Source organism: Zootoca vivipara, chromosome 9 (assembly GCF_963506605.1).
Source record: "Zootoca vivipara chromosome 9, rZooViv1.1, whole genome shotgun sequence".
Lineage (NCBI taxonomy): Eukaryota > Metazoa > Chordata > Lepidosauria > Squamata > Lacertidae > Zootoca > Zootoca vivipara.
Window position 1 is genome coordinate 30,897,235 of NC_083284.1, and position 27,392 is coordinate 30,924,626.

Genomic DNA, 27,392 nt, shown 5'->3' on the forward strand with positions numbered 1-27,392 from the left:
AATGTACCCTTTTCCCAGATTCATACTCACAATTCACAGATGTGAATAGCAAGGAAAGGAGAGAGAGAGAAAGAGAGAAAGAGAGAGAGAGAGAGAGACCTCCCTTTTCCTGGTCTCTGCCACACTGCACTGCCCTGAAAAAAATTGCACCTGCCAACCATCTTTGAGTTCTGCAGCTATTTAAAGCACAGGAGTTTACTGAGGGTCAGGCGCTGGCAATGTCAATGTATATTGGTAGCTGCACCAAGTGAAATGCAGAAGGAGGTAGGAGTCTCCTTTGTGTTAACATCCATGAATCTCTCTTCTTCATCATTCAATATCTGACAATGAGGATAAATCCAGAGAGGTATGGGATAGTGACTTGTGTGCGTACAAAATATTTTAGAATGTGTATAGACTTGTGTTGTTATCATCCATGTTATTGAAAGGTTGATTTGATGAGGAAGAGGAACTTAGTAGAACAGAGGGGAGGAGGATGTGGGTGCAGGAAGAGGTAGATACAGAAAACTGTTTATTTTTTCTGTTCATGCAAAAGTTGTCAAGTATTTGCTGAAAGCTTTAATAAGATAACAGAAGCAAAAAAAAAATGTGCCTGGAAGTATGCTATATGCCGTACAATACTAGAAATTCACAGATGTCAGCCCACAGGCCTGCAGGATCACAATCCCTTTTATTTCCATATACACACAATGGAGTATATACAAGCAATTGGTTCTGTGGAACTGGAGCAAGACAAGAATTAACATGGGAATGCAACCTTTGGATTGCACCCAGGAGCTGAAGCATCAACGATAGCAGAGGAAGTAGCAGCAGCAGCCACTAATCCTGCTCTAACGCCACAGCAGCTTGTCATTCCAGTGGATCTGCTAATGGAGCTACAAACTGCCTGTGTCCCTCAGGAAACCACACATGGAAATGTCCCAGCAAGTCTGGAGGAGGTAAGATACTGAACCAAAATACAAAGCAAATTTCATCAGTTATGTTCCTAAAGTTTCAGGTGCTTCGTATTATGATAGGTGAAAATTAAATGGAGGGTGGGGAGAGAATGGTAATGAAAATTTACAATCAGATGGTTTGTTTTGATTCATGTACCCATGCATGTTCATGGATTCATTATACAAATCAAGTGTGCTGGAAATCAAATAACTTTCTAATTCAGAATTCCCAATGGGAATAGTAACAGAGCCTTGCAAACAGAGTAGCTATGTATCTCATTTGTTTTTCTTTCGTTACAACCTTTATATTATTTGGTTGCATCATGACATTTTCAGAGCAAATGAATATATTTAAAACTCATCTGAGTACCTAAAAACACAAAGGGTGGCATAACATTTGCATAACATTGGCAAAACATTTCAGCTTTGGGATTCCGAGCATTTCAGGCAGCCAGAAGTCCAGATTAAAAAAAGAAGATGACTATCTTAGTATTTGGAGTTGTTGTCATCACCCAGGGGGGGGGGGGGAACTGGCTATTACAATGCAATGAAAGTAAGGTACTGTAGTTGTCAGGAATGAAATGACTTGCTGCCAGGGTGACTGTGAGGTACTTAAAGGATTCTGGGCAGAGACCCACAACACACACTTGCATTGATATATAGCATGCCCCTAGAAAAATTAATATGGCTCTCATTAGCACTGCACTTTGCTGCCCACCCAGCCATTTTAAAGCAAATTTAAAAGGGGGAAAGGGAAGGGGCAGCAGATAAGAGGGCCCTGTGCTACTCACTAACAATGCCTTTGTTTGCCCTCATTGGTTTGAACAGCTTTGGATCTCATACTGCATAGCTTCCTTTGAGCCAGGGTTCACCCAGGCTCTGCATGTATAAATGAGGAGCAAGCAGATCACCAGGAGGCAGGGGCTTATCCAGGTCTTGCTCCCTTGTTGACCTTCCCTGTGGTTGGACAACAACTGGGAATAACCCACTACTGAGGCCTGACCCCTTATAAGAGAACCCAGTTCTTTAGGACAATAAGCATAGCTGTCAAGTTCTTTTTTTAAGGGAAATTCCCTTATGCTGAATAGGCTTCCTCGCGAGAAAAGGGAAAACTTGACAGCGGTGACAATAAGTGACAATTTGGAGTAGCCTTCCCCGACCTGGGGCCCTCCAGGTGTGTTGGGTGCTGTGCTTAGCAGGGGCTGATGGGAATTGTAATCCCAAACATCTGGAGAGCACCAGGTTGGGTGAGGCAGCACTGAAAGGGCACAAAGAGAATCAGGATGGAGCAAGCCAGATGCTAGAGAGCTGGAAATAAAGCAAAGCAGAAACTGGGGAGGGGGGTGGAAGCTGGAGCCTAGCAGGTTTGGCTAGAATTTCTCAACTGCTTGTAAACATGTAGCCCAATAGGATGTGTTTCATAAAGCAGATGGCACTTTGCATTAATATTAAGCCTTAATGTGCTAATTCAAGGTTCTCAGAAACCCTAGACACAAGTCACCTTTCTTTTAACTTCCTCTTGACCCTTTCTCTTGCATGCTTCCTTTGGTTATCCTCTTTTACAAACAAACTTTGTTTTCCCTTGATTCGTCTCCAAAAATATTCTGGTTTTGATCTTTGTCAGCAACAAGCAGTCTCACACACTCACTCCTGTGTTATCTTTTCCATTTTTCTTGTGTTCCCTTACATCCATTGCACTGTTCAGTGATCAAAAAGCTGCACAGAACTCAGGACTCAAAGCCACATGTGGTTCCTTGCCAAGATTGCATTCAAGCCTGGGTTGGCATTTGCATACCCTACAACAATTTTCCAGTGAAAATAGGGTGTCCCATTACATAATGATAACTTTACTATTTATACCCCACACATCTTACTGCGTTGCCCCAGCCACTCTGGGCAGCTTCGGACATATATAAAATCATAATAGAACATGAAACATTAAAAAACAAAACCTGCCCTATACAGGATTGCCTTTAGACAGCTCAGGGGTTGGATAACTCCATATCCTCCAACATTTCTCCAATGAAAATAGGGCATCCTAAGGAAAAGTGGGACATTCTGGGATCAAATCAGAAACCGGGGCGGCTTCTCTAAATCAGGGAAGTCCCTGGAAAATAGGGACACTTGGATGGTCTGTGCCTAGAACTGCAGGGGGGGGGGAGGAACATTACGAAACCTAAACACATTTTTTTAAAAACCAAGCCATACCAAATTCAGTGGTACTCACTTCTTTGCTAGCCTAGACCCAGTTTTAAGTGCATGCATTATGCACAATCTGTGTGAGAAACATTTTCAGATTCTGGCCATAAGATGGGCACTTCTTGCATTCCATGGCCTCCCTCCTGGTGAACTCCCTGTACTGTTAATATATGAGGCATTTGATTCCTCAAGCCCAGGGGAAGGCAGCTATAGGATTTTTTTACAGAGCCTGGTGCCATGCCATCAGGTTCAGTGGATTCCTGCCTACCAGCCTCAGGTTCAGGGCTCCCCTGATTACCGGCATAAGGCTGAGAGCCAGGTACCCAGACTGGTTCCTAAGCCATTGACACATTAGCTCTGATGGTGTCCAGGTCACTGCTGGACAATGGAATCATAACACTCTGGTTGTTTCAGTTGTAAGTGCTTAGGCATACTTACATTAGGGTGTGGGAAGGAAGGAAGGGATTGTGTCAAAGACTCCACAGGAAAAGTGGACTTTATGGAGGTGAGAGAGGTAGCATTCACAGGGGTTTTTTTGGGGGGGGGGCGATTCCAACCGATGGGGCAACAAGGTAGAAAGGGTGGAGGCTTTTAAGAGAACAAGGGATCTCCAGATGGCAGAGGGTGGTGGTGGGGCCTCAGCTCTTTGAAGGGTAAAAGCAGACCCTCCCCCTCCAGCAGCGACCCAGTTCAACTGAGCTACCCCTGCTTCCCTCTGACTAAAAAGATGTTCAGGAGCATATCACAGAGTCCCTGCAGTGTCATTCTGCTCCTCAACTGAACAAAAGCTGTGAGCCTCTTCTTATAAACTAAAAAAGGCTGTCTAAACTAGACTATCATCTCCTGGGCACGAGGGGGCTATATTATGCTACTTTCTCATCTCTAAATACTCATGATGGCCAGTGAAAGCCCTCCATCATAATACTTCACACACAAAAACCCGCATTGACTTTAAAGTGAGTAAATTTGTAGTGGTTTTCACCTTTTCATCATCACAATCCTCTCCCGTCCCACAGGAATACCACAGAAATAGAGGATCTTTCTGTTCTCGCCAATAGTTGAGCAAAGACTGCTGTGAAATACATAGAAGGTCAGCTTTAAAAAAAGGTAGCTCAAGCCACAGCACTTCATAACAATAGTAGAATAACAGTCCTTCTGCTTAGAATCCCCTTTATACTTGGAATCATTGTTCTTTGCACACAAAAACAATCAATTGGTTGGGGGCTATTAAAAAGTGCCAAGGAATATCCAGCCAAATAGTCTGAAAGCATTACAGCTGTCAGGATTCGGAGGTGGGGGCAGGGGTGTATTTGACAGGAAATAAAGCTTATGTTGATTTTTTGGTAAGGTCTAAGAAGAGGATGAGTGACCGCGCTGAGAATATGAATAGGCAAAGTGGAAGAAAATCCCTCCATTTTCAAAGGAAAAACATAGTGATTATATTTCATTATAATGGCTGTACAAGCATAAACTAAGCCATATATTAGTAACAGAGCTGAGCTGTCTTCTCAAGGGCTGGGAGAAAGGAGTGTGCTGTAACAGGGAGATTAATCACTGGCAAATATTAAGAGATTATGAGGAGAGATTAAAAGATTAAAGGGAAAGACGAAAGGAACCTAAATCTATATATTGTGTCCAGATGACAATATAAGGGGGGGGGAATGGTTTTCTGTGCACATAAATCACCTGGCTGTACAAAGTAAGAAGTATTAACTATACATGATTGTATTAAGGACTGTTAAATGGAAATATAAGGAGTCATCATTCATTTATATGTCTGAATGGAGTTTGAACCATGACTAGCCCATTGAGCTCAATGCTGGAAGGTATCATTAGCACCTCTTCTGTTAACTTTGCAAACTTATTTAAAAGGCAGCATGGCTGAGGGTCCCAACTGCACTTGTCAGCTCACCGGTGGTAAGAACATCTTTTAATCTGGGGAGATTGTCCACTAGGAGGTCAGAGAGAGTCCTTACCTTTCTTCTCCATGTTCAGGAGAAGATCTACCGGTAGTAGTCTCCTAACATCAGTCTGAACCACAGAAGCTTTCAGTTTCTCCAAAGCTACTTCAGACACAAGACTCAATCCCTCCCTAAATTGGGTGAGGGACAGGATCAGTGTTCAGCACTAATCATGGCTGTCTACTAATGGTGGTCAAAATTCGCAGATATTTGGACATGGAATTTAAGAAGGAAAAGCATGTGAGAAACCTATTCATATGACCATTCATCACATAAAAATGTCACATAAAAATGTCAGCCCCCAAAAGCAGTCATTTAAATTCACCCTAAGGCAGTCTTTACATACCACAGTTTCCTAATGGATTTAACCTTCAGGTTACCATCTCTGAAATATACTCGGAGTCCTGTAGTGACTTCATGTTCTTTATTGAAGCTTGTAAAACATTGAATGAAATACCCCCGAAACCTCAGGCTTTTATAAACATTATTTACACAATGAATCCCGTCTGATTGGCTGATTCTGCTTCTCTCCTGGAGCCTGATTGGTCTTTTCCTGCAGGCCAATCAGTTGTGGTGTAGTGGTTAAGAGCGGTAGACTCCTAATCTGGGGAACCGGGTTCGCGTCTCCGCTCCTCCATATGCAGCTGCTGGGTGACCTTGGGCTAGTCACACTTCTCTGAAGTCTCTCAGCCCCACCTACCTCACAGGGTGTTTGTTGTGGGAGAGGAGGGGAAAGGTGATTGTTAGCCGCTTTGAGACTCCTTCGGGTAGTGATAAAGTGGGATATCAAATCCAAACTCTTCTTCTTCTTCTACGATCCTACCAGCCTAATAGGCTGATTAACTTCTTCCTAGAGCCTGATTGGTCTTCTCCTGCAAGCCAATCAGTTGTTGCATTCTAGGATCCTACTTGCCTATTGTTCTAGGATCCAATCTTAGTACATAACACCCTCATGAACATCACATGTGCTATTAGCATACACATGCCAATTTAGCTGTGTATACACCCATTGGGACACCATAGTTGATCAATAGCTTCCGGACACAATAGATACGTGTCAAAATAGGCACATGTTTTCTTATCACACATGGCATAGTGTAGAAATACAGAAGTGTTATCCATGCACCTGTGTAGCTTCTTGCCATTTGGGGGTTGCCCTTCCTAGTGAACTATGAAATACAGCCCACCCAATTGCTACATTTTCAAATAGTGTTATTTTGAAAACCTTACAGTATTGCAGTGCTGCTCATTCCTTGCTCTCATGGAGTCTATGAAAATGCCATGATGCAAGGGCAGGAGCCTCACGCTCAGGGGCCAAATGCTGCCCTCCAAGCCTCTCTAACTGGTCCCAAATAGAGGACTAGCCTCTGTAAAATAGGACACCTTGCCAACCTAGATTATATAAAATATCATTGTAATATGGAGTTAGAAGAAGATTGGTTTGTACCAATATAATCCAGGGCTCCCCACACCATACGCCCTCCCAGGCACAGCCCCTCTCCACAAGCCATGTCCCCTCATACTGGCCTTCACAGCCTCAGATTCTTTCCATAGGAGCTTAGAAAGGAGACCTGATGCAACTCAGCTGGAACAATTTTCCAAAGCCATGGCATCACCACTGAAAAGGGCCTGTTGGTTTATTTCTAATTGTGTTTTCCTTTCAGGGTTTTTTTTTTTGGGGGGGGGGTCTACAATACATTTAATCTGTGTGTGTTTTAGACTTTTAGTTATCATTCCTACTAAATGGGTTTTTTAAAATTATTCCTAATTTTGCTGATTTGGCAGTGTTTTGATATCTCTTAGTACAAAAAAACAGTTTTTGCTTGCTTGCTTGCTTACTTGACTATTTTAAAGAGATCTTCTCAGGACAGCAAACATCTGTGACCCAACCAAGAATCTTGTCATTTACAAGCTAAACATTTTGCAAATTCTTCACAACAATAACAGACACAGGGAGGGGAGGTACATATTCTGAGATTCCCAGTTGACTTTGCAAAGCCTTCAGTAAAAGAGCACCTGCAATTTATGCTCAAACAAGTTATTACCTGATAGTTATGAGATGTTATGATAGCAATATTGTGTGTTGAAACACAGAACTTCTCCTGTCACAAAGAAAGAGTGAGGCTGGAAAGCAAACAAGATGTGACATTAATTGCTTCCTGTAAATAGCCACAGCAGGGAACCTGAGCAGCACCAAAACAGCAGAAGGCAGGTGTCCTGTTCTACAAGAGCTCTATGCTTACATGAAAAGCCAAGCAGTGTCCCATCACAAGATTGAGGCACCCAGATTACCTACAGCACCTTGGAGAAGTCCTAAGGCCTACCTGGCAGCAAGTCAGTGTGTCAAGTCCAAAGTTCAAAGTCTGGGGGTCAACCCACACAAGTCAAGTTCAAAGGTCAGGAAATGCAGTCCAGGGTCAATCCAAGTAGCCAAGTCCAAAGCCCAGCAGGCAGGATAAGTCCAGAGTCAAACACACAGCACAGTCCCATAGAGGTCCAGGAGCATCCAAGCCAAGGTACATCAGCATAGATCAGGCATGGCCAAACTTGGCCCTCCAGATGTTTTGGGACTACAACTCCCTTCATCCCTAGCTAACAGGACCAGTGGTCAGGGATGATGGGAATTGTAGTCCCAAAACATCTGGAGGGCCAAGTTTGGCCATGCCTGACATAGACAGTTGCATAGACCAGTGTTTCCCAACCTTGGTTCTCCAGCTGTTTTTGGACTACAATTCCCATCATCCCTGGCCACTGGTCTTGCTAGTTAGGGATGATGGGAGTTGTAGTTCAAAAACAGCTGGAGGCCCAGGTTTGGGAAACACTGGCATAGACAAAGCACCTCAACTCAGCTTCCCTTTTGTACTTTGCATGCTGATTGCAGCATCTGGGCTTGATGAGGCATGGGACCCTCACCTGTTCTAAGCCTACTCCAGCTGAGGAATCACACAGCTGCTCCCAGAGCTAGCAAGCCCCACCTGACCAGCTAGGGAGCTGGGCTGTGGGTGTTTGCCTGCCTCTGCCTTCTGGAGCGTCCTTCCTGCTGCTCCCTATGCCTCAGAGCCCATCGTGATCATGGAGACAGGGGCCCCTCTGTCTCTGGTGATGGGTCCTGCTGCCCTTGTTCCTGTGCATTGACCCCAATCTCCTTGCCACCCTCTGTTACCCTGTGAGTACTTCCTTCCCCATCCTCTGCTTGCGCCCATGTGTCCCAGTCCCTCGCTGAGATCCTTTTCCTCCTCCCTGTTGTCCTGCCAGCTCCTGACACTTGTATACATTGGCTGAACTGTGGTGCAGTAAGCTCCACCTCCACAGAGGAGCTGGCTTTTAGAGGGCCTTGCCTTATACTGCAGTCAGTTTCCTGTAGGGCTGAGGAGACAAAAGCACCCTGGGAGACTCCTCCTCTGAATCAAAGTAAGGCGGCAAGGCTGTGTTATCAAGTGAAGAGAGCCTTGAAGATGGTCCTGGTAGCTTTTCCCCCATTGAAGGTCATCCTGCTCTGAGTCCATTGCACAGTGCATGGTCTCTGAGTCATGACAGAAGAGTTTAAACCTCTCCACCTTACTATACCTCACTGTTATTTCATCAGGAGGAAATACTTCATTAGTGCAATTTTTCATTTTTTTAAAAAAGTTTCCACTTCTTAAGGCATTGAAGATATGCATGAAAGTTTGTGCTGCAGTCTCAGGATCCATAAGGATGTCTTTCTAAGGTTTTCAGTCATGGGTGTTAAGGTTCCAGGGCCCTTCATGGCTTTATTTATACTAGAACTTTCTGCTTGTGTAACAGCAGCATTGGACACAACACTATTGCTATGTGATTGAGATACTGTGACCATTATCATATTTGTCATTGTGTTTTATTTTCAGATCATGGAAGTTTAGCTCTCCTGGTGAATCAAAAGTGGCCGTCCTTTTCTTTTATAGTTGCACATTTCTGTGGGGTTACCCAACTTACCTGTTTTGGGTAAGGCAATCATGGTCTTGTTCAAAATATGGCTCTTCCTTGTGCCCGTTGTATAGAATAGTAGTGAAAAGGAAAAGAGTTGCTTTCCATGAAAGCCTTGGTATCATATGGCAATTAGCCCCACATATACCAATGCTCTCTATTTAAGGGACTGAATTTTCCCTACAAGAGAGGTAGTAAAATAAAGAACTCTAATAATTTTATAGATATGGATATAGATATAGATTAGATAGAGATAGAGATATAATTTATTGAATCAGAATTAGAATTCAATCCTGCAAAGGCTTATTCTTATGTCTCATGATTGAGCAAACCATTTTGGTAGTGTCGTTGACCTCCTGCTTTCAGACTGGAGGAATATATTAGTAGTAGCATGCTAAGAATTGCATTAGGATGGCCACTTACACAAAGCCAAAAAAGAGGAAATGCATCACACACATAATACATCAAGATGAAAGGGGGCACAGATGCGCACATCTTATGCAAATGACACTTTATATGTATAGATGCAGATTTAGAAATAATTTCTGTAAGTTGAATAGAAATGTATCTCACTATAAATGGGAATATTGTGAATATTGTGATCAGGCGACCTTGATCAGTCTGCTGCCCAGCTTCTAACTGCTGGTGGACAACTACAAGCCCCCTACCCTGGCTCTCCTTTTTATGTTACTTTCTTTAAACTGAACTTGGATTTGGCAGACCCACAAATAGAGGACTAGCCTCTGTAAACTAGGACACCTTGCCAACCTAGATTATATAAAATATCATTGTAATACGGAGTTAGAAGAAGAGTAGTTGGTACCAATATAATCCAGGGCTACCAATATTTCTGGAAAATAAAGGTAAGAATTGATAAACCATTACACTCTGATCCTGAAACTGTTATTAAGAACAAATTTCTTTGGAATTACATCCAAGCAACTGCTCTTAACAGTATGATAATGATGCAGTTGATTCATATTATTCACATCAATGCTGAATAATAATGTACAAATGGTTATTTCAGGCCAATATATGTCTATTATTACTTGGCCAAGATCCCAGATTCTAGGCAATTCCCCTTGGTTTACAGAGAAGAAAGGAATAGACAAAAAGAAATCCTGAAAAGAGTTTATCTCAACTGACTCCATGAAATGCAGCCAATATTAGAAAGTTTATGGTACTTGTTATCTAGTGTGATATCAAACTGTTGCATTCCATCAATATGCTTTTATTTAAATAAATGATAGACATGCCATATCATATGGATATCTGTTTCTCACTGACCTGAGAAGGTGGAAGGCTCTGCATTTTCTGGACTTTAATCTATACAATACAGTACTAATACATTATTCTGTTTATATTCCCCATTGCTCTTTTTATGGGAGGCTGGAACTTTTCCCAAAGCTTTAGTGTGCAATCCTTGGCTCAGTTTAAGTCAAAGGCACTTCTGTCATTGGCTTCATTGGATCAGGATTGCATCTTTAATTCCTTAATCTGAGCATAATTCTTCAGTCAGCTGGCGGGAGCATTATGGAACAAATGGTAGTATTTTATCTATACAGAGCTAAATTGCCAAGCTAAATTGAAAACAAAGATCAGAAATATATTCTAGAACAGTACTTAGCTGTAATTTACTAGCATCTTTCACTTTATTATATTTCATGAAAGGAGAAAGGGGAAATATCTTTGCATTTATGTGAATAGATGAATACAGTTGTCACAGGATCGATTTTCAGAGTGGCTTTTACAATCTCTAGGCTTTGATACCTACATTTACAAAATGAAATAATCATATTTTCATGAGAAGTGAAGTTTTAAAACAGTTTCTTTCCAAGGCAAGGGGGGAAAGAAAAGCAGGAATTCAACAGTAATCTCCCCTTTGTTTGCTTCTCCTGCTACGGTGGTTTCTCTGCCTAATGATTCAAAGCATCTCTGCAAGACGCCTTTGCGCAGTCAGGCAGAGTCCCCCCCCCCCCCTGGTCCCCAGGGCAGCACCAAGCGGAATAATGACACAGGACCACGTATTTATGGGATTAAAAATTAGCCACAACTTTATTAAAATTCAGATGTAGGAAGACCTTGGCGCAGGCATTGGGCGTATATCCCTCCCAGCCCCCAGCCGGGGGTGGGGTTATCTTCAGGGTTGTCCAGCATGAGTGGGGGTTGGGCTAACTCTGGAGAACATATGTTCAAGCAGATAGCCCGCCCCCCCCGATCGCCGCCGCTGGAAGGGGAGGGCAATAAACAGCCAAGTGGCATCGCCAAATGCACCCCCCCTTGAGGCCCGTTTACGGGAACCCTGTAATCGCCGCAGCAATAGGGCGGGGGTCACCGCCCCCACGCCCCTCCTCTTTATGTAAATGACTAAAGGATTCCGCCCAAGGCCTGCATCCGCCAAAGTTGTGACGAATTGCTACGGGAAAGGCGAAACCTGCCAATGCAGGGAAATTCCTTTCCAGCCCTTTAACAGCGACCGGTCGTAGCAGCGTCTGCATGCGTGTACGCCTGTGGAAGAAAAAACCTGAAAAGCAAGAAACCTGTGGAAGTAAATAACCTGTAAAGCAAGAATAAAGTTAGGGAGTGGAGGGTGGGAAAGCTCTGAATCCGTCGGCTGCTTCCAAAGAATGGCTCCTCTTCTTTGTGTGCAGGTAAGCCTACCTGATCCTACCTGGCTGATCCCCCTGGCACGCCTCCCTTCGGCCGGATTGGTCGGCTGACTGAGTGGGCGGTGACTCCAGCCTCCAGCCTCAGGAAGGCAGTGCCAGCCTCCAAACTTCCAGGACTGCCTCAGGGATCCCAGGGGGGGCTGCACGCGGCTGCGCAAAATGCGCCTCCCCTTTATGTTGGGGAAGCGGTCATTGCACAGTCAGGCGGAGTCCCCCCCCCCTCCGGTCCCCAGGGCAGCCCCGAGCGGAATAATGACACAGGACCACGTATTTATGGGATTATAAATGCATCTCCATAGCTCATTATAGTGGCTATGTATAATTAAACTGACTTCCTGGCATGGCCATATTTCTAGTCCTTACTGTTTAAAGATCTCCACTGCTCCTCTCAACTAAGCAATTGCCTGATTAACATTATTTGAAGTCCCAAGATGCTTTTACACTCAGTTTGTAATGAAGCCTAAGCAATGATTCATGTAGAAACATGGGAGCCAGTTTCTTATGTCTGGACCTCATGTTGCTTTGGCAATATCTGTAGAAGGAATAAGATGGAACAGGTGGATTACTTATCAGTGGACAATACTGACCCGGGAAGGAAACATATAATCTGCCCAACCCATATGGTTCCTTCCTAAAGACTTTAATGGAAAATCTACATGTAAGCAGCGCACACATAGAATCATAGAACCGTAGAGTCGGAAGGGACCCTGGGGATCATGTAGTCCAACCCCCTGCAATGCAGGAAAATATGCAATTCCATAACATATGAATTTTCACTTTGTCATTTGGAAAACTGATGGGTTAGACTAAGCCAGGGGTAGTCAACCTAAGGCCCGTGGGCCGGATGCAGCCCAATCGCCTTTTCAATCAGGCCCACGGACGGTCTGGGAATCAGCATGTTTTTACATGAGTAGAATGTGTCCTTTTATTTAAAATGCATCTCTGGGTTATTTGTGGGGCATAGGAATTCGTTCATTCTCCCCAAAAAAATATAGACCGGCCCACCACATGGACCGAGGGACGGTGGATCGGCCCACAGCTGAAAAAGGTTGCTAATGACTAAGCCCTCATTTTGAGGGTGTCTGTGACTCCTATCTATAGGCCCAATGTCAGGAGTTGGCATAGTTGAGCAGGTGCTGGATTCTCTGACCTAGCAAAAGGCCCATTGCAAAGCACCACTCCAAGCACCTCCATCTTTGTTAGGCCACCTGCATATGTTTAGACACAAAGCTCCATTATTTAACAACAACAACAACAGTTTATTAGTTGCCCCAGAAGCCAACAGGCAGCCAATATGAATCGGGTGCAAGTTACCTCATGCCCTCAAACCCTAACACTGCTTATTTCTCATAAGCCTGGTGACACAGGAATGGTGGTGGTATTTCAATTGCAATATCAGTCCCATCAGTGTTCTTACCCCTAGTGGGGAGGACGTGCAGTGTGAACTATGCAGCAGCTGCCCCAACAGAAGCCATAAGTCCTCCCAGCCTGCTGCTGCTCCCTACCACCTGCATGGGCAAGGGCAGGGAGGCCTGAGAAGAAGTGAGCTCCAGGCAAGACTGCCAGCTATGCAGTAGCATTTATTACAGCTTTCAACCACCCCACCCATCCACAAGAAGCTTGGTGGTCAACAGGCCAGGTGTTGTGTGCGTCTGTGTCTCTGAGGAAAGAGTCATGTGTGTATTTGGAAAAACCACAGCAGGTTTCTTGCCTGTGGCCCACAGAAGCCTTAAACTTGGTCATGCCAAGTTGGCTTCCCTTCTTACACACCTCCTTGTGTTATCTCTTCTCAATAAGCTTGCCTACTGTTAGCTCCTTCTGCTTGCTCATAAAGGTAAAGGGACCCCTTACCGTTAGGTCCAGTCGTGACCGACTCTGGGGTTGCAGTGCTCATCTCGCGTTATTGGCCGAGGGAGCCAGCGTACAGCTTCTGGGTCATGTGGCCAGCATGACTAAGCCGCTTTCTGGTGAACCAGAGCAGTGTACAGAAACGCCATTTACCTTCCCGCCGGAGCGGTACCTATTTATCTACTTGCACTGCGTGCTTTCGAACTGCTAGGTTGGCAGGAGCAGGGACTGAGCAACAGGAGCTCACCCCACCGCGGGGATTCAAACTGCCGACCTTCTGATCAGCAAGCCCTAGGCTCAGTGGTTTAACCCACAGGGCCACCCATGTCCCCTCATACTGCTTGCCTATAATATTCTGTGTCTCTTTCACCTCTCATGTTGAGAAATCTCTCAAGAACTGCTACTCCAATTCCAATTCCATCCAATCTCTCAAGATCTGCTCCTCCATTTCCATCCAATTCTCGTTTCTTTATCCCCAGTTATGGATTTGTCAGTCCCTAACTGTTTAAAGCCACCTTGAGTAGTACATGGGCACTAGAAGAGTGGGATAGCGTAGATAGCAGAGAGGTTGGGGAAGCAGAGAGAGATTTCATGTAAACAGTATACATACCTAGGCAGCCAGCCAGCCAGAGGTCAAGTATATGACTGCTGCTTTTGTACAATGATTTGCATGATGTTTCGGTTTGTGTGCCAGTGTGCCAGATTAGTTTTGTCTATTTTCATTGCACAGATTATGCCGTTGTCTTTTAACACCCTGTGGAATGCCCATGCTACCTTTCTCCTTGGCAATGCTCTGATGTGGTTCCTCTTCTTAAAAGCTTCTATGATGAACCCAGGTTTGCTTCCTCAACACACTGATGAATATTACCAGGCCATCAGACAGGTATTTCTCCCGTACACCTTCGCATATGCAACCATCTCTCGCACATTAGTAATAATTCTCTTTGGCAATAATCACCTCTGGAATTAAGCAAATGCTGTTGCTGAATTGAAAGCATCCTTCTTTTGTCATCATTTTTATAGATGCCTAAATGTTGGAGATAAGAAAATTCAATTAATGCAGGCAGCTAGCAAAGAAAGGCTTCAGTGCTTCTGCGCACATATCTGGGATTAAGTCCCATTGACTTAACTTCTGAGTAGACAAGTATAGAATTGTGCTGTTTTGGTGACTGATTTTGTTTTCTACTATCTAAGAAGTCATGTTTTATAATATGATCAAGGGACATCCCAATAGTATAAAACAATGCAGCTACATAACAATATGAACCATTCACAAAATATAATACGGATTGAATCTTCCTGCCACACTAGCAATCCTCGCCTGTCACACAAGTGTGTGAGAACCACTGTTCTACATACTTCCTGCTTTGGAAGGAAGAAATTGCACTTTTTGCTGAGGCATTTGCCCTGGAGATGGGTAAACTCACACAAGTCCACCTTCAATTAGAACATAAATGCATGAACAGCAGCTGTATCACCTGGTTGTCTGAAACGATGCTATTGTTTAAAGCACATATACAAAAGCATTAGGTTAGTTGGTTCTTAGATTCTCCCATTGCATTTTAGATTCCATCCTGGATATCTTCTTCTTTCTAAGGTGGATTATCTTAATTATTGGGAAGAGGGCAAAATCCTGTTGCCTAGACTGTGTCATGTGTGCCACCTTGTGAAACCTCTTCGAGCTAAACATTGTCGTATCATCAATCGTTGTGTCTCTGGCTTTGATCATTATTGTCCTTTTATCTACAACAGCGTGGGATACAGGAACAGGTACAGATGTGGAAAAGAGATTTTTCCTGCAGCATTTAAGATAGCCTTCCGCAACCCATTAGCTTTCAGATATGTCATCAGTTCCAGCCAGCATTGCCAGCGACATGATGGGAGTTGTGAACCACAACATCTGGAGGGCAACAGGTTTGGGAAAGATTGTTCAAGATATTTTTGCTCGTCTATAAGTCATTACTAACTAAGCATTCTTTTTTCCCTCTTTTCACAACACCATCAGATGTTGCACTGTTGATATCTCTCATCAGAAACATTAACATGTGACACAATAAGTCTTTGGATCACCACTGTATCTATCAGCCATCTGTGGCCCTACAATCAGCAGGTGGACCCTGTTGGTGTCACCCTACTTGGGGTATACCCAGCGGGTGGTGACTTGTGCAGGGCCTTCTCAGTAGTGGCTCCCCATTTGTGAAATGCCCTTTCCAGTGAGCTGCATCAGCCTCCCTCCTTATAAATTTTTTAAGGAAAAAACAGGTTTTTTAAAAGAAAATACTTATTGATACTTAGAAAAATTATAAAGTTTTGATGGTTGAAAGCTCTGTCCCTGATACCACTGAAATTACTGTAATAGTTTAAGGGTAGATTATTGCTTTCAGGAGATTTTAACTGGTTTTTAGAAAGTTGTTCTTAACTGTTTTTTTATAATTTTTAATTGTGTTATTTTAGTATTGAAATGTGTGCTGTCCTTGACTCATTTGGAGCAGGGTGTGAGATATACATTTAATTAATTGATAAATAAGTCATAAACTTATTTATTTGGCAAAGCCAAAATTGTGGTACACAAAACAGATTTAAACTGATAAAATGGTCGTGGCTCCTTCCTCCACCCCATGAAACAATGGGGGAATTGATTTTCTGTAAAGGAGAAAATTGTCAATGCCATACTTAGAAACCAAGACCAGTATTTAGTGCTGAAGACACGACAATTAAGCTCATGTTAAAACCCACTGAAGGCCAGTTGATGGCCTGTATTATCAACTGCTTGCTTTGCTGATCATTTTTAATCATATATGCATCCAAGTCACACCAGAGACATTTCCTCACAGATAAGCTGCTCTCAGAAGGCACTACCACAGTTATCTCCCCACATCATCTTTTAAGGGCATATTTATGAAATGTGACCTTGAGCACACTCTGCTACCATTTGAGGTTCTTTTCTGCCAGAGTTTGTTTTTAATGTGATCCAACTTCATTTTTAAAAAGTGGTGACACAGCAGGATCCGAGGACTAAACTCACAGAGTAATCAGTACCTCCAGCTGCTGGGAATTGTGGGTAAAGAGAGTGCAGTTTTGCTTAGCTTCTGCTTCTAGGCTGCTCACGGATATCTGGTTGGCCACTGTGAGAACAGGATGCTGGATTAGATGGGCCATTGGCCTGATTCTATGTTCTTATGAATTAAATCACCACATCAGCTGCATATGAGAGAGGTTGTTCTAGATACTGACTGAACTTTGCAAAGGCTTTGTTAGCTTTTTACGTAGTACCGGTAGAAGCATTGCTTTGTTTTTGTTTTGCTTCATTCTAGGCCCTATTTTGTAGGATTCCTCACTACTATGTGTCTGAACTCTGTTGTTGGAATATATCTATGCTGGAATTGGTTTAATGTAATGGGACGCAGTATTTTCATCGGGATCGGATTTCTCTTTCTTTCCGTCATTGCCACAACATCAGCAATGATGACTTCACTGTGTGTATGTATAATCTTGAATGCATATTTTTATAGCATGCTTTTGGCATCACAGGTAACTATGGGATCAGCCATTTGTTTTTATTAAAAGGATTTAAAAATTAAAGTAAAAAATGGCAACTTTTTAAAGGGTCACCTTTTAGCATCACAGCATTGAAGCAGAGGACTCATAGAAACCAAAATGTTGGCTTTTAAATGACAAATTGGGGGGAGGGGTCTTCGGGGGCAAGCTATGAGCCCCTGGGTAGCCACTGCTGCCCTCGGAGATGGCAAGGCTCGGATTTTCCCACATAGCCAAAATATTTTTTAAAAGGCACTGACTCTCTGAGTGGTAAGACAGCACTCATTCTTATCCCAGACTGCATATTGACAAGTCAAAGGGAAAAGACTGTGTGAACCTGAAACATGTTGCAGACAGCATGGTCAGTAGTCAGGAATGATGAGAGTTGTAGCTCAGGGACATCTGGAGGTCCAAGTGGTCCCGATCTCCTACTTTCTGGTTTCTGCATTCTGCCTGAGGCAATCATTTTAGTATTTCATAGTATTTAAATGCTGGACCAGCTTTGTCACATAAAGGGCAATCTTCTCTCCCTCAGCCATTCACACAGGATGCTAATGTTAGAAAGACAGTCATCTCAAAGAGGGAGAGCGATAAGTTACGAAAAACTAGATGAGGTTAATGTGTGTTATATATAGTATAGTGGGAACAGCAGCTCAGTTTAGATAGAACTGTTAATGCCCTCTAGTGTCTCTTTATTGAAAGCCAGAGACAGAGAAAAAGTTTACTCAAATAGGATGCTACTGGTAAGTAACTGCACTATTTTCGACTGGCTGATTTCAAGTGGGATCATACTGAAAATAAAACAATAGAATGCTTGATGGGAAATACATTTAATTTGCAAGGGTGTAAGTTGTATCCAATCCCTTTGGATATATGGTTTTTTAATGTTCTGGTATCAGCATATAAGCAGATATTAACTTCGTAACATGTACTGAAGAATAATTTATGTTTTGATACACCACCTAAATAATACAGCTGGCCACAGAAATGATTAAATTGTATGCTTGTATTATTTCTGTTTGAGAGTTTCTACTACCCAATGACAGGATAGTCTGATATTGTGGGATGAACTCTCATAAGAAGAATCATTAACTAAGATTATGGGCAGCAGAATATTTGGTAGTTCACTTACACTACTATTTGTTCCTTATGGTCCTTGCTTCCTTGAACACGGGAAGCTGCCCTATACGAGTCAGACCAGTGACTCTCAGCATCTCCACTAGTTGTGATCCACTTGGCTAGAGCTTGAATTTTGGACTTCCACATGCAAAGGACTTGTTCTGCCACTGAGCTAGGGCCTTTCCCAGTGGACGATGGTCCATTAGGGTGAATGAGGCACTGCCCCATCAAGCTCAATCTGCTCTTGATCAGCCTGCTTTTCTTACTTCCACCCAGCCTAGGTTTGTGGCACTGCCTGACAGTGGCCTCCTTCTTAATTTCAGTGCTGCTCTTGCATGCCCTCCAACATTTATCCAATGAAAATAGGGACGTCTTATTTCATCATCACCACCATAATAACAATAATTTTTATTTATACCCTGACCTGACTGGGCCGCCCCAGACATTCTGGACATCTTCCAACATAAAATAACTTCCCTATACAGGATTGCCTTGAGGTGTATTCTAAAGATTGTATATTTACTTATCGCCTTGGCTCAGGGGGTCACATAACTCCATCCCCTCCCACATTTTTCCAATGAAAATAGGGACATCCTAAGGAAAAGCGGGACATTCCGAGATGCCTTCTTTAAATCTGGAACTGTCCCTGGAAAAAAGTCTGCTCTTGTAGAACTGTGGAGGGAGGAGGATGGGGACAAAACTAGAATCAGATGGTTCTGACTGTCATTGGCTCTGGCATCACCTGCTGTTGGTCTTCCTACCAGTCCAAATAGGCACTAACCACTGGTGACCTTTCTCCAAACAGCCAGTCACAAAACTGATGGTAGAGTTAACAGAGATAAAACCAAGACCCTCTAGATTTGTATCCTGCTGCCCAGTATGATAAGCAACTGGTCTCGGGCTGCTACTGTACCAACAGGAAAAGGACAAATACGTTTTGTTTATGTTTGAATACATCACCCACAGTCATAAGCACTGGAATGTAGAGATGATTCCAACAGACTAGACTACGAATGGTCATTCTGTGGCCCTCCAGATACTGCTGGAATACAACTCCCACCATTCCTGACCATTAACCATGCTGGCTGGTGCTGATGGAAGTCCAACAGCATCTAGAGGGTCACAGGTAGTAGTAGATGGCACAGAGGGAGGGTGGCACTGCTTATGTGACTTTCCTCTGCCCAAGTTGTTGCTGTATACCAGGGTGGAGAGGCAACAGAGTGGTGAGGTTGGCCAGATGCAAGCACACCAGCAGAGTCAATCTGGTGGTCCTACAACCATGTTTCCACTGTGTTGGCCTCTCTGTTCCAGTGTGCAGCAGTGACTCAGCTGGAGGAAAGTCAGGTAAGTGCCATCCACTACCAGCCGCAGGTTTCCCACTACTGGGTTAGACCATAGTTTCCTGTGAACTGAATTTAGAGCTTTGGCTGCTATCGTCATCCTGCCTGACACTCTCGTTTGTCTACTTTTGATAGATGATTTACTGTTAGAGTTTTTCTAGTGTCCCAAACTGGCTTCTGCAGAACTTGTCAGATTTTCCCTGTATCTATTCCTGAGACATTTAGCCTAGTCCAGATTTAAGTATAGATTTGCTCTGCTTTCTCAGTTCAGTGACCATTGGAATAATCTATATTGTTTCTTGGTGTAGACACAACCTTTCTGTCAAGGACTCTTCTTGGCGGTAAAGTAACAGCTGTTATATGTGTTGGTAAACTCAAATTATTCAGCTGCAATCCTTTCTCCATTACACCAAAACACCCAAGAGTCTATTGTCTCTGGTGTCCACAGTTCAGTTTAATTGCAGGTGTTACGGTACGTACATGTCAGACATTTATTATAATGATGAATTATTTCACAAAGTTCAGCTGGTCAGCTTGTAGTGTAATGAATCTTAGTTGCAGTACGGTGTCATCTGAGAGTAGTAACAGCATCAATGCAAACAGTTTATATGTAAAACTGAAAGTCATCTCTATGTGTTTCACTTTTAAAGGTTTATATGGCAGCAGTCAACTTAACTACCGCAGAATGTCTCAAAACAACGAAGTATGCATATCTCCTGGACCATAAAGGGAAGTTCTTCAATCCATTTGATAGAGGAATTGTACTAAACTTTATGGAATTCCTTCATATCATCAAGCCTCTAACAGAGGAGGAACTGAAAAAAGCAGAACTGACTTTGGTATAAAGATTATAGAAGAGTCATGTACTGTATAATATACCAGGACATCAACACGTCACTTTACTGTATCAGTAAAACTGGTGGCATGTAGTGTATGGTTTTGAGCATGGCCTCTCCCTAGGGAAAAGAAATGTCTTGACAGAAACCTTTGCATATGCATGGAATGTGACAGACCTTTGAACATGTATAGATTGTGGGTATATGTATGGAGTAAATGGATCTTTCTCCTTAAGTGCAGGACATCACCTTAAGCACAGCACAGCAACACTGCGCTGGTTCGTTTTTAAAATTGCATAATTCAGTCATTGTTCCCACCCACAATTCAGGAGAAAGGGCAATAAATTATCATTGTACAATACACATTTCCTTTTCAAACACTATTAATCACTGTGCACATTTCATTCTGCCTCATTCAGTATTAAATATATTCATTGTCTATTATCCATTCAAATATGCTGATGGAGTTACAACAAAGCTAACATAGGATATAAAATTTGCCCAGCAGTTCTTAATTCAAAATCTAAATACTATATTATACTATAGTTTTGTATTTCTATTCAACACTAGATGGTGCTGGCTTACTTTTTTTACTATGAAGCTGACTTAGAATGTCTTAATAGAGTAAATGTTCAAACACAACAGAACTGGTTGAATTTCAAGTTCAGATTTTGCACTTCTGCACCCTTCCCCCTTACGCTGGCAGGCATGCTGTTATATCCTGCACAAATTTAATAAAATAGCACCCCGTTGCTGACTGTGACTTAGTGACCCTAAGCCTGCATGTTCAAGACTCAACAAATATAATTCTTCTCGGTGTCAAAAGGTTAAAAGATTTGCAAGAAATATTTGTGAGGGTTCGTTTGCACTTGCTTGAAGCTTTCTTCTATTTCATTCCAATGAACTTTTCTGTAGCTGGGGGATATATAAACATATGCATGAAAAAATAAAAAACACCCCCCCCTTCAATCTATTCACCATGTTATTTTAGATAGGTCTTTTTTGTTCTGGATTTTATATTCTGTACATATTTATAAGAAAGGGAATTTAGGTGGGGAAAGAGTGCCTGACACCAATTATATTTTTTATGTATCACATTCGTTGTATTAAACGTTATCTATTTTTTTGTACTTGTCCCCATTATATCAGTCAGGGGTGGGGTACCTGAGAGTGTGCTTGTTCAACTATTTATTTATCAGTCAGTTAATTAATGTGACTAGGTGGTGATGGTGCCCACCCCTTTTTTTTGTTCAGACTGCAAACCTTTGAACTTATTGAAATGGAAAGTCAGTTCTACAGAACACAGAGGGTCTTACTTCTGAGTAAACATTGGGATGTTTTTCTTTTCTCAGTAATTTACATCTGTTAAAGCCTCCACATCCATTTCTTTCTGACTTTGCACAGTGCCACAAAATCAGCAATATTCTTGAAAAAGACACCCAAACCTCTAAGGGATAAAGTACGTTCTTGGGACTGCTTTGAAGGTAGAAACAGCATGTTTAATGTTTACATTACTCTTCGGCAAAATAGCAGAAGACACTAGGTGCAGATGTAAAGCTAAGGCTTTGAATCCACATTGCAGTGGGACTAAGCTTCACAATTTCTGTTTTTTCCCTCTCTCTTTTTCAACCAACATTCCTTCGGAGAACCTGAATATTTTAACATAGGGTTGCCATCTTTCAAAACATGAAAGATCCAGACACAAAGGTTATTGAGCTTTTTTTTTTTTTGCTCAACAACAAAAAACGAGCTATTTTTAAGGAAATTCGCCAAAATCTACGCTTGCGACATGGTTTGCCATGCATCTGGTTTTCTCAGACATTTCAGTGATTTCCACCCGGACACTGCTTCTGACAACCGAATCCCAGCTATGTCCAGGAAATTCCAGACATATGGCATGGGCCGGCTCTAGGTAGACCCCCGGTGGCGCGGTGCGCCAGGGCGCCGGGCTGGTAGAAAACCATGGCGGAAACCATGCTGCGCCCTGCAAGGGTGGGGGCGCCGGAGCGATCTCCGCCCCTCTGCACCAGGGGGCGCGACCTGCTCGAAACTGCCCTGCATATGGCAACCCTATTTTAACATTGTGTCTTCCAACCATTTCAAATCACATTCAGTGAACATGCTGGATGTGGTCAGAGGCTTTGCCCTTGGCCTACAAACACATACACGCCTGTAAAAAGCTATAAACAAAAGAGACAGCTCCCTGCCCCATGGAGCTGACAACCTGGACAGTGGGAGAAGATGAGAGAGAAGGGAAGGAGACACAGGAGCAACAAATAATACAGAGGAGGAGACGTCAGAAAAATCACAGGCCATGAGGGAAGAATGCTTAGCTCCAAGCTTACATGGCTTGGCCAATGTAAAAATAGGGTTTCGCTGAAAAGATAGGATGTGAGGAGGGATTTGAAGGAAGACAGAGACATACTATCATATTTGCTCTTGGGCAGTGTCCCAGGCTCACTGGGCAACAAAAGAGATTGGACTCATATAACTCTGGGGAAATTGTACAGGCACAGACCATTTATTCATTCATTCATTAATTTCACTTTTTAAACCACCATTTGTCCAAGCAGGATCTCAAGCTAGTTAACAAAATGCTGTTCAAAACATGACATTTGCAAGATGCCTCCAATAAAACATGATTTAAATGAAACCTCCATCAAAATTTGAGCTAAAAATTATCGCATACTATGAAATCAGCAGCATTTGGTAATTGTACCAGGACCCCGATCAGTCAATTTCCTCCTCTCTTTTATGCTGTCTCCATTATTTTAACATACCGGTAAACAGCTTTTGGTGAAGCTTGTTTTTAATGAAACTGCTCTTGAGCAATATTTAAGTTTGGTCTTTTGTTAAGAGAGTACTCAATTTTGGTGTCTGCCGGAAACAGCTGTGAGACAGATCTGTGGGAAAAGGTACTGGCGAACTTCTTCTAATCCTTCTCAACCATAGCAAATCCCTTAAGTTTGTTTTTTGTTGTGAGCCCTGAGACGTTGCCAAGTGGAGTGGCAGGCTGAGACAGATGAGGTGGGGGGACGAGGGGATGACATGGTGGTGAGCTGAGGCAGGGAAATAAAGGCTGGAGGAGGCAGGTACTCCCCTCTCCCAGGATACGGCTGCTCTGGATGGGAAAACAGGATTCCCATTTCCCCTCTTCCCTCCCAGAGAGGGAAGCAATATAATCCAGGAAGGGGATCATTCAACCGCTAGGGGTGGAGGAAGCAGAATCAGGAGAGGAGGCACAGCCTGGTCACCCAGAACCCAGCAACACTCCCACTGCTGGGGACAGATTCATCCTCCCTGATGTAGTGAGCATGTACATGCTCAGCAATATTGCAAGGCACAAGAGTCTTGCAAGTAAGTTTGCCTTGCCTGTCTTTAAAAGCTTGGTAGGCAGGCGGGCCAACCCGTTAGGACAACTCTGTTGCTTCAGCACAGTTCTGAACTCCTTGCCCCAGTCTCCATAAACTTGAACTGCTGGTTCTAGCCCAGATAGTCTTGACTTTCCTGTCATCTAGCCTGAGCCTAAAGGCTGCTGTGACCCACTACCTGTTGCTGAACTATACCTCTACATTGCCTCAGTAAAGATCTCACCTTGCTCTCAATTAAGAGCCTATTTTGTAATGACTGGAGTGGGAGTCAGATGAGTTTTAGCAGTTGAGGGTTGGTATATGTAGCTCTGCCATTAGGCACAGGGAGGTCGCTGCCCCAAACAGCTGATTTTGGGTTTCATGGAAGGGCAGCAAATTGTTAGATATTTAATTATGTTGTATTTTTTACTGTTGGGGGGGGCAAGAGATGCTTGTAGGATTTTCTGCCTTAGGTGGCAAAATAATTTGATCAATCTTGGGTCCTATGCACCCAAATTTGTTTTGTTTTGCCATGTTTTGTTTTGTTTTGGAGGGAAAGTACCATTTGCTATTCCAACTCAGGTAGCAAACTATCTTGAGCCAGCCTTGAATATATTTGGGTACCTTCACTTGACCCTGAAAGTATCTTCAAACCTTTCTTATATCACACATCTGCATCTGCAAATAAAAGTCAGCTTCGGGTAGAAAACGGACAAGACTCTTTTACTGTGAAATGTACCAGAACAGAATAAGTTTCACATTCACACGACAAACAAAGAAAACAAAGATTTTAAATGTCATGTGTGAAAACCTCTTAGCAGCTAATGCGATGACCATCAGCCATTCTAGTGGTGGCTGGTGGGAAGTGTTGTCCCACAACATCTGGAGGACAACACATTGACTACTCCTATCTTAGACCTTATATCATCATAGACATTCTGGAGAAGATGATGAGGCCATGGCAAAGAAAATGTTATGCGCCATTTCTTCTCAAATATGCATTGGTGTTTTGCTAGCAAAATGGTGGCCTTCTGCAAGGTAAATCTACAAAGCGAGAATCTACAAAATTATTCCATTTTCAAGTGGTCGGTTGGGTATTTAAGCATTTGTAAATGGGATATATTAATGGCTTGCTTTTTAACCAATAATAATAGAGATACAAAGTTAGCATGATCAGATGTGTTGGCTGAATTCTAGTCACGTCTATTCCAAAGTAAATCCTACTGAGTTAAAAGTATTTCACCTGCTTAAACAGCCAATATTGTGTGACTGTTTTTTGAGTGATTCTCTAAATAAAAATGTTTCAGGTTGTAGACTCTCTGGGAGAAATTAAGCAGAGGGCCTGCTGTTTCTTACCTGCTGAGTGCTCTAATTGCAACTTGAGCCAATTTCACATGTTCGAGTATTGCAGTTGCAAGCATTGCAAAGTCAATACTCTTTTCTAAGAAATATGTGTCAAGGGGTTAAATTAATTTTATTTCTGTAACTAAAACATAAAAAGAAACATCGTCAGTTAACATTAACAATAAAAACACTCATATGATTTTCTTTTTTAAAAAGAATAAAGATGTTTTTAAAAAAATAAAAATAAATTAAAATCTGCTGCTCAAAAAACACACACTCATATGATTTTGACTTAAGCATGTAAATTAATATAGGAAATCCATATGTAATAATCGGTATTCAAACAAGATTGATGATTGTAAGCTATACATTCAAACATAGAAGGTATCTTTGTGGGGTTTGTCTAATAAATTTATTAAGGGATTTAATAAGGTTAACAGAGAAACTTTACACACACACACACAGAGAGAGAGAGAGAGAGAGAGAGAGAGAGAGAGAGAGAGAGAGAATTACATTCAATAGAAAGGATGGGTTGTAATTTTTAAAAAGAACAGCAACAGTCAAAACAGCAGATAAAGCTGCATAAATCTACCATAATTCCATCCAGATTAAGAAGTTATTAAAAGGCCTTGGGCAATAAAAAGGTTTCTTATGATTGTGATAACTAAGTAGGTACTAGGTGATATTTTCTGGAAAGAATATTTTACCGCTAAGGTGGCTCTGGATGTTCTTCCTACCTGCCTCTCCTCAAATGGTGGGGTCACCTAGAGGAGACCGTCTGAATATACAGGTATGTTGATGTGGAGGCAAGAGATTTTCTAGTGACTTTATTCCAACCCATTCAAGAATTTAAAAGTGAGCATCAGAACCTTCTGAACAATAGAGACTCCACTGTTCAGGAAACATTGAATCTCTCACACACAGGCAATTGGTGGGAGAAATTTCAGGGCCCACTGCTGTTGCCATTGAGCTGTCATTGGCATTACTACAGCTGATGGGGCCTTGTTGGGTAGTGCTGGTGCTGATGGGAGCTCTAGGTCCACATAGTGTGCAAGTCCTGCCTGGTATCATTAACATGGCAGTGCCAGCCAGCTGATATGCTTGGTCCATGGGCTCTGCTTGGCTGCACCACCACCCATCTGTCCTTTACTGATCTGATCACAAATATGCCCCACTCTTTCCATTGTAAAAGTATGCAATGATTAAATATTTGCAGAAAGAATGAATACCAGATGGACGGGGCAGAAATAAATAAATAAATATTATTATTATTATTATTATTATTATTATTATTATTATTATTTACCTCAGTTGGTCTGAGTGAACGGATGGGGACAGGGTAGGGGGCAGATCTACAGCATGGAGAAAAAGGGAATTAGATAAGGTCAACCTAGAATCCACTGTCATTGTATGCAAGTACTTTACCCCTTGAGTTAATTCACACTACACCATACCCTCAAAAAGGAATGCCCTAGCTTGTAGAAACTTTCTACTAATCTCATTATCTCTGGTATGTAAAAACACACCCTCTTACACTTAAGCAAACTCCTCTTATTTCACCTATATGAGGTGGAGTACTGGACGCGGGTGGCGCTGTGGTCTAAACTACTGAGCCTTGGGCTTGCCGATTGGAAGGTCGGCAGTTCAAATCCCTGCGATGGGGTGAGCTCCCATTGTTCGGTCCCTGCTCCTGCCAACCTAGCAGTTCAAGCAAGTAGATAAATAGGTACCGTTCTGGCAGGGAAGGTAAACAGCGTTTCCATGCACTGCTCTGGTTTCGCCAGAAGTGGCTTAGTCATGCTGACCATATGACCTGGAAAAACTGTCTGCGGACAAACAGCTCCTTTGGCCAGTAAAGCAAGATGAGCACCACAACCCCAGTGTCATTCACAACTGGACTTAACTGCCAGGGGTCCTTTACCTTTACCTTTTTACTGGCTGTACAAAATTTTATGCTGATTTTCTTTACAGGACCTTTTGGCCAAATGTATTTCCATGTTGCTTCCTGAAATGACCTGCAGTCATTTTTCTCCAGTGGCATTTGCAGCTGTTTCCTGAGTCTGAGGTTAACTGGAGTGTGTTTGATAATTGTTGAATTATTTTATTTTATTTTATTTGGTGCCTACAAAAACACCTAAGGCTGTGTGCTGGGTCTTTTTATGTGAACAAATTCTCTTCAGTCGTATTCCCCCAACGCTGTGTGTATCAATAGAAGTCCAGTTGTCAGCTGTTTCACAATCAGGTGCAAAGGACTGGGTATTGTTAACATTATATGATATTTCTGACCCTTTTCCTCTCAGAGATCAGAT

General features: G+C 42.6%; 1 protein-coding gene across 1 annotated transcript; it reads left to right on the forward strand.

Annotated features, from left to right (window-relative positions):
* Positions 1-273: 273 nt before the first annotated feature.
* LOC118084570 (palmitoyltransferase ZDHHC12) lies at positions 274-21,422 on the forward strand. Its single transcript, XM_035114219.2, has 6 exons — positions 274-938; positions 8,962-9,058; positions 14,288-14,440; positions 15,155-15,327; positions 16,872-17,037; positions 20,204-21,422. The coding sequence occupies exons 1-6, from the start codon at positions 910-912 to the stop codon at positions 20,396-20,398; spliced, it is 813 nt and encodes a 270-aa protein (XP_034970110.1). The 5' UTR covers positions 274-909; the 3' UTR covers positions 20,399-21,422.
* Positions 21,423-27,392: the final 5,970 nt, after the last annotated feature.